Source organism: Mandrillus leucophaeus, unplaced genomic scaffold (genome assembly GCF_000951045.1).
Source record: "Mandrillus leucophaeus isolate KB7577 unplaced genomic scaffold, Mleu.le_1.0 Scaffold480, whole genome shotgun sequence".
Lineage (NCBI taxonomy): Eukaryota > Metazoa > Chordata > Mammalia > Primates > Cercopithecidae > Mandrillus > Mandrillus leucophaeus.
The window spans coordinates 1,358,816-1,365,694 of NW_012105143.1; the positions used below are offsets into that span (position 1 = coordinate 1,358,816).

General features: G+C 49.6%; 1 protein-coding gene across 3 annotated transcripts in view; it reads right to left on the reverse strand.

Moving 5' to 3' along the window:
• Positions 1-6,879, reverse strand: part of TRIM16 (tripartite motif containing 16) — a 59,599-nt gene that overhangs the window by 18,412 nt on the left and 34,308 nt on the right. The window contains exon 6 of one of the 3 annotated variants that reach the window (XM_011995302.1): positions 3,948-4,777. The exons of the other annotated variants lie outside the window; for them this stretch is intronic. Coding sequence (XP_011850692.1) covers positions 3,948-4,445 — 498 coding nt within the window. The 5' untranslated portion in view covers positions 4,446-4,777. The remainder of the gene's footprint in view (positions 1-3,947; positions 4,778-6,879) is intronic. 3 annotated transcript variants of the gene reach the window in all.

Below are 6,879 nucleotides of genomic sequence, written 5' to 3' on the forward strand. Positions count from 1 at the left end.
AGCCACCGTGTCCGGCCTAATTTTTGTATTTTTTCAGTAGAGACAAGGTTTCACCATGTTAGTCAGGCTGGTCTTGAACTCCTGACCTCAGGCGATCCACCTGCCTCGGCCTCCCAAAGTGCTGGGATTACAGGTGTGAACCTCTGCTCCCAGCCCAAGTAATTCGTTTCCCAAGTGGCCACATACACATATCATCCACCTTTCGGCTGCCAGCAAACAGGCTGTGAGTGATGCCAGTTAACTGCTCCCCAAATGAGCATGGATACTTTTGGCTCTAGATACTTGGCTCCTGCTCACCATGGAGACTGTGTCCGCAGTCAGCATCCAGCCCTGAACTTTCTGGGACTGATGCGAAGGTTCAGCGTCATGGCCTGGCATTAATGCTCTCCAAAGATCTAGGACAAGGCTCAGCTCAGGTCTTCCTGCTTTAGGAACCTGCCCTGACCTCACTCCCAGGGTTGGCTCCAAAGGTGCAGTAACTGCACTGTGCCAGCCTCTTGGTACCCCGTGGAGTTAGGGTGTGTGTCTTGGCTTCTTGATTAGAGTCCAAGCTCCTGGAGGCGAGACAGTGCAGCCCAGCACTTAGCGATAGGAAGCACTTAGTAACATTTGATATGGTTGAGGAACACGAAAGAACCATACCTGCTTCATGGATCAGAACAAACAGGAAAGGCAGTCATAGAAGGAGTCCAGATTTCCTATACACACACACACACACACTCACTCACACACACACACGATCTCATTTCCACATAGCAAGCCTGAGATTCAGAGAAGGTGAGAAGACTTGGCAGCCAGCAGGCAAGACCAGCTGCTCTTAAAACCAAAGGGGCGGCTGGGCGCGGTGGCTCACGCCTGTAATCCCAGCACTTTGGGAGGCAGAGGTGGGCGGAACACCAGGTCAGGAGATCGAGACCGTCCTGGCTAACACAGTGAAACCCCGTCTCTACTAAATATACAAAAAATTAGCCAGGCGTGGTGGCGGGCTCCTGTAGTCCCAGGTACTGGGGAGGCTGAGGCAGGAGAATGGCATGAACCCGGGAGGCGGAGCTTGCAGTGAGCAGAGATCATGCCACTGCACTCCAGCCTGGGCGACAGAGCAAGACTCTGTCTCAAAAAAAAAAAAAAAAACCAAAGGGGCCTGGAGATGCTGGGCTGGGTCAAAGGGAAGTGCTGAGGTCCCCATGAAAAATAGCTGGGCTCTGGAAGCTCAACAGGAGAGAAAAAACAATCAAAGAACACCCACTTCTCAAAGCACACAGTGTCTGCCCACTAATGTGGCTAGAAACCATAGGAACTTCAGAAAGGGCTCACTTGGTTAACTGAGAAATGAATCGTCCTGTGGACCCTAAGCAGGATCTCAGCCACTTTGTGTCTTCATGGCTGACCCTGCTGTTTGCAGTTTCCTATACACAGGATGACTGCCTGAGTAATTAGCCCTTCACACGACCCAAAGAGTGACCTTCAGCAAGTAACTCCAGCAGGCCTGGGCTAGCTGAAAGGACAATTGGGCTTCCGGAGCCTTAGTTATGTCTGATGACTTTCAAAATCATCCTGGTGGAGGCTTTAGCCTCGTCAACGTACTGTGTCTTCTAGGCTGGTCTCCTGGGCTCCTTGCAAGAAACCTTTTGGCTTCTAAGATTTGGACAAGCCACCTAGAGGCTGGCTACACTTACAGAGTAAACTTGCTCTCCGAGCTGAAAACAAGGACACAGGATGGGAAGGACAAGAGTTCTTTTAAGCAGACCAGAAAGCAGAGGGGTCTGGGGAATGGGGCTTTAGCACTGTACCTAAAGCCATGTTGCTTCTCAGCCCCCAACTGCCCTCAAGCCCATTCCTCAGTTGTCCTCATTTTACCTTATACATTTATCTCCTAGGATGTCTGAATTCAGAGTTCTGCGTGTGCTCTACACAACTCCTCCTGCTGGGAATTGCAATTACCCAACGTCTCTGTAATACATTAGGTGCCCTATATTTAAAATTTACATTGTATCTCTGTTGGTACAGGCATAGAACATTTCTGCAAGGAAACAAGAAAGTGTAGACAGTATTAGTCTTCGAGGAGAAGAGGGAGGTTTGGTGATCTGGGATGGACTGGGGACCCTCCTTTCCTAGTAAATTCGATTGCACTGTTTGGTGGAGATTGCTATTATTATTATTATTTGAGACAGAGTCTCCCTCTGTCACCAGGCTGCAGTGCAGTGGCCTGATATTGGCTCACTGCAACCTCTGCCTCCCGGGTTCAAGTGATTCTCCTACGTCAGCCTCCCTAGTAGCTGGGACTACAGGTATGTGCCACCACGCCCAGCTAATTTTTTGTATTTTTAGTAGAGACAGAGTTTCACTGTGTTAGCCAGGATGGTCTCGATCTCCTGACCTCGCGATCTGCCCGCCTCGGCCTCCCAAAGTGCTGGGATTACAGGCGTGAGCCACCACACCCAGCTGGTGGAGATTATTGTTTAACATCTTCATGCATCACTTTTCCAGTTAAAAATAATAAAATTCTTGTATATGTGTGGCAGGTTTTGGTGCAAAAAAAGAGTATAATGTTGTGATTTTTGTGTCCTTTCTTCGTGTCTCTCCAGTAGGATGGCTTCCCAGAGGCTTCCATTCCTCACTCTGTGACTTAGTCGACTATGAGCTTGGACAAGTGTGGTGGAGATAATGAGGATATGAGATGACTTCATAGTTATTTGAAGATTGGGTGAGAAAATCCACAAAAAGCATTTCGCACATGGCAATACTTAATGAAGGCTGTTATCCTCAACTCTACGGAGCTTTGTCCTTTGATCTATCTGTCCTCCAGATGGGACACTCCCTACCCTGGAAACGCTGGAAACAGTTTGGCAAGTGGCTTCCCGGGCCGGAAACGGTGACTCATTGGCATCTGGAATACAGAGGTTTCCAGAACAATCCCACTAGCACCAGCTAAAATCGATGTCTAGGGATTGGCAGAGAGGAGGGGCCCTGGCAAGTAGACCCCCTTTCCCAGAAACCTCTTTCCTTTGATGCCAGGGAACATTTGCCAAGAAATGGCCATAGGTCTGCCATCTGCACGCAGTGTCAACAGGGAACTTCCTTGATGATGAATGTAAGAAATGTGGGACAAACGTCAACTACACTTCCCGACTGAAAACTAAAAGTGTTCGCTGAAAGTCAAAGTAGAAGAAAAAAAGCATATAAAGTGCCAAACCAATTTCCAGGAACTTCTCCAGGATCTAGCTTTAGGGCAAAGAAAAACGAGTTGTTCTAGAAACAGTTTCTTTATCTGATGGAAATAAAAATGACAGGCTATGAGCACGATGTTTCTTAGTCTCTCCTGATACCTCCATCTGGTGAGGAACTTTTATTTTCCCTCAGCCACCTGTGACATTATATCTGGACCTAAGTTTCAAATTCTCTGCTATCTTAGCACTTTTCAAGCTCTTAGATTTCCTGTTATCTCCAGAGGGGCCCGTTCTACTGGTCTCTTGTTTGGGGTTAAGAGAAAAGGAGAAACTAGGAGAAAGAGTTGTTCTTTTCTCTTGAATTTCTGCCAAAGTTTTATTTCATTAATTGACAATGGATGTGCCATGCAGATCCAGCCAGAGGGACATATTACCGTCCTAAGCCCCACAACTTCTGCGCCCTCCACCCAAACACACATCACCAAAAGCTGTATAAGGCACAGCAGGAAACTAGCAAGCAGGAGGAGACAGCGACACAGACAGAGATCGCACAGAGACAGTGGGACAGAGATGGGGACAGAGCAACCTACTCCACAGTTTCCAAAACCAAGTGCAATGTATATTTACACTGACCCAGCAGGCAGACGCTGAGACTAACGTCTGTTTCAGGTATGCTCAGCGCATAGTAGTGGTGTCAGTGGACCCAGCAGCTGCAGCCAGCCAGGCATACCATCCCCCACCGCCCTCTCCCAAATGGATGAATGCACCCCAAGCACTCACCTCCTTATCACTGCGGGCTGCATCCAGGGAGACGATGGTGTGGCCACTGTGCTCCTGGCAACATTCCTGGCAGATGCACTGCTGATCAGGGAAGCAGAAGGCAGACAGTGGGCTGTGGTGGGCAGGGCAGTACCGCCAGTTGTGGTCCTTCACTGGCTCGGTCAGCAGGTGGCTTTGCAGTTTCATGTTCACCTGATGTGGCTGCAAGTGCTCTTCACAGTAATTCACCATGCAGGTTAGACAGGACTTCACCGCCTTCACTCTTCTGGTGTCATCAAGGCAGAAGTCACACAGGACCTCCTTCCCCTCACCAGCAGGATCCCCCTGTTCTGCAGAGTCGCTGTCCTGTTCCTCTGTCTCCCTACCAAGCTTCTCTGAGGAGCCCATGTCCTCTTCTTCCACTGGGCTGGCTGACACAGAGTCTGGGCTGAGAAGGGCTGGGGGCTGAGCAGTGGCCCCGGGCAGTGGCCCTGGAGCCATCAGATCCAATTCAGCCATCTGGGAGGCTCTGCTCCTGGGCTGTCTTTCTTCTGTCCCTTGGCCCAGGATCTGTGCAGCCCAAGTCAGACAAGAGAACCACGCCTAGATGATTGCAGCTGCTGCAAGATTTTAACTGTTTCCTCCCTCCCAGAGGAAGCTCAGTCTCTCATTACTGTGTCCTGGCATTGGATGGCAGCCAGATGTGATGACGACAAGGCAGCTAGATTACTCAGGCTCAGGACAGCCGGCTCAGGCTCAGGCTTCCTCCCCAGGTCCAGCCCTGAAACTTCTTATGTGAATCATCTGTACCCTATAGGCTCTGATGAAGACCACGTGTCTCTGTGCCTGCTCTGGAAAGGACTGGAGATTCCTGAGCTCTGTCATAAGCCTGTGTGGCTTTGTGTGGTCTGACGAGCTATATATTTTTGTTTTCATTTTATTTATTTATTTTTGAGACAGAGTCTGGCTCTGTCGTCCAGTCTGGAGTGCAGGGGGGCGATCTCGGCTCACTGCAAGCTCCACCTCCTGGGTTCACACCATTTTCCTGCCTCGGCCTCCCGAGTAGCTGGGACTACAGGCACCCGCCACCACACCCAGCTAATTTTTTGTATTTTTAGGAGACATGGGGTTTCACCGTGTTCGCCAGATGCTCTCGATCTCCTGACCTTGTGATCCACCCGCCTCAGCCTCCCAAAGTGCTGAGATTATAGGCGAGTCACCGCGCCCGGCCTATTTATTTATTTATGAGATGGAGTCTCACTCTGTCACCCAGGCTGGAGTGCAGTGGCGTGATCTTGGCTCACTGCAAGCTCTGCTTCCCAGGTTCACACCATTCTCCTGCCTCAGCCTCCCGAGTAGCTGGGACTATAGGCGCCCGCCACCACGCCTGGCTAATTTTTTGTATTTTTAGTATTTTTAGTAGAGACAGGGTTTCACTGTGTTAGCCAGGATTGTCTGGATCTCCTGAGTAGCTGGGATTACAGCCGCCTGCCACCACACCTGGCTCATTTTTGTATTATTAGTAGAGACAGTGTTTCTGTGTTGGCCAGGCTGGTCTCAAACCCTTGATCTCAGGTGATCTGCCTGCCTCCGCCTCCCAAAGTGCTTAGATTACAGGTATGAGCCACCATGCCCAGCCAGGATGCATGCTTCTGATGCTGACCTTTCCATAATATCTTCCTGAACATTCCAGTAATGTCCGTCGAACTCCAGGAGATGAACGTCACGAGAGTACTCAGTGGCAATCAGGAGGGTCAGGGAAGATGTGTCTCCTTCCACAGAATGCTCCATTCAGCCCCTTCAGGTTAATAGCCCTTTTGCCCACTTAACAAAACACTCCCAGACATGTGTTATAGTTGGGACATTTGTTCCCACAAACCTCATGTTGAGATCTGATCCCCAATACTGGAGGTGGGGCCTGGTGGGAGGTGTTTGGGTCATGGGGGTAGATCCCTCATGAATGGCTCGGGGCCATCCCCACAGTGATGAGTGAGTTCTCGTTCTATTAATATTAGCTGCCACGAGATCTGATTGTTAAAAAGAGCCTGGCATCACCCCCTCTCTTGCTTCCTCTCTCTCCATGTGACCTGCCCACTCCAGCTCCCCTACCCTTTCCCCTGAGGATGGAAGCAGCCTGAGGCCCTCACCAGAAGCAGATGCCAGCACCATGCTTCTTGTACAGCCTGGCAAAAAGCCAAAAGATCTCTTTTCTTTATACATTACCCCCACCCCCTCATGTATTCCTTTACAGCAACACAAACACACTAAGACACATGGTGTATGAGTTTCCCAGGGCTTCCATAGCAAAGAACCATACACTGGCTGGCTTCAACAACAGAAATGCATTTCCTCACAGTTCTAGAAGCTGGATCAAGTCATTGGCAGGGCTGCTTTCTTCTGAGGCCTCTCTCCTTGGCTTGCAGGTGGCTTCTCCCGTGTCTTCCATGGTCTTCCCTTTGTACACATCTGTGTCCTCATCTCCTCTTAAGGACACCAGTGAGACTAGATTATGGCCCACCCTCAATTGCCTGTTTAAAGACTTTCTCTCCAAATACAGTCACATCTGAGGTACTAAGGGCAAGGATTTCAAAATACACATTTGTAGGAGAAAGAGATGCAATTCAGCCTATAACACATGGTCAGGGCATGAGACTGGAAGCCTCTAGTTCCTTAGAAGAAAGGAGCTGTGAGGCATGACCCCTGGATGGGGATACACAGTGTACCTAGCGTTTGCAAATGGATATGAAGGAATCCAGGATTGTTCCAGGGTACCTGGACCCCAAATTCTGTATCCTAGAGCTTTCTACAGTTTTCCCCGGGATTATTTAATCAGATACATTTGAACTCAAATGGATTTGGAAGGCGAATGGAAGAGAGAGAGATCGGATGGAGGGGGAGGGGTCAGATCCAGCTAGCCCCAGGGATTAGGCATTAGGATGGTTCCAAGATATTA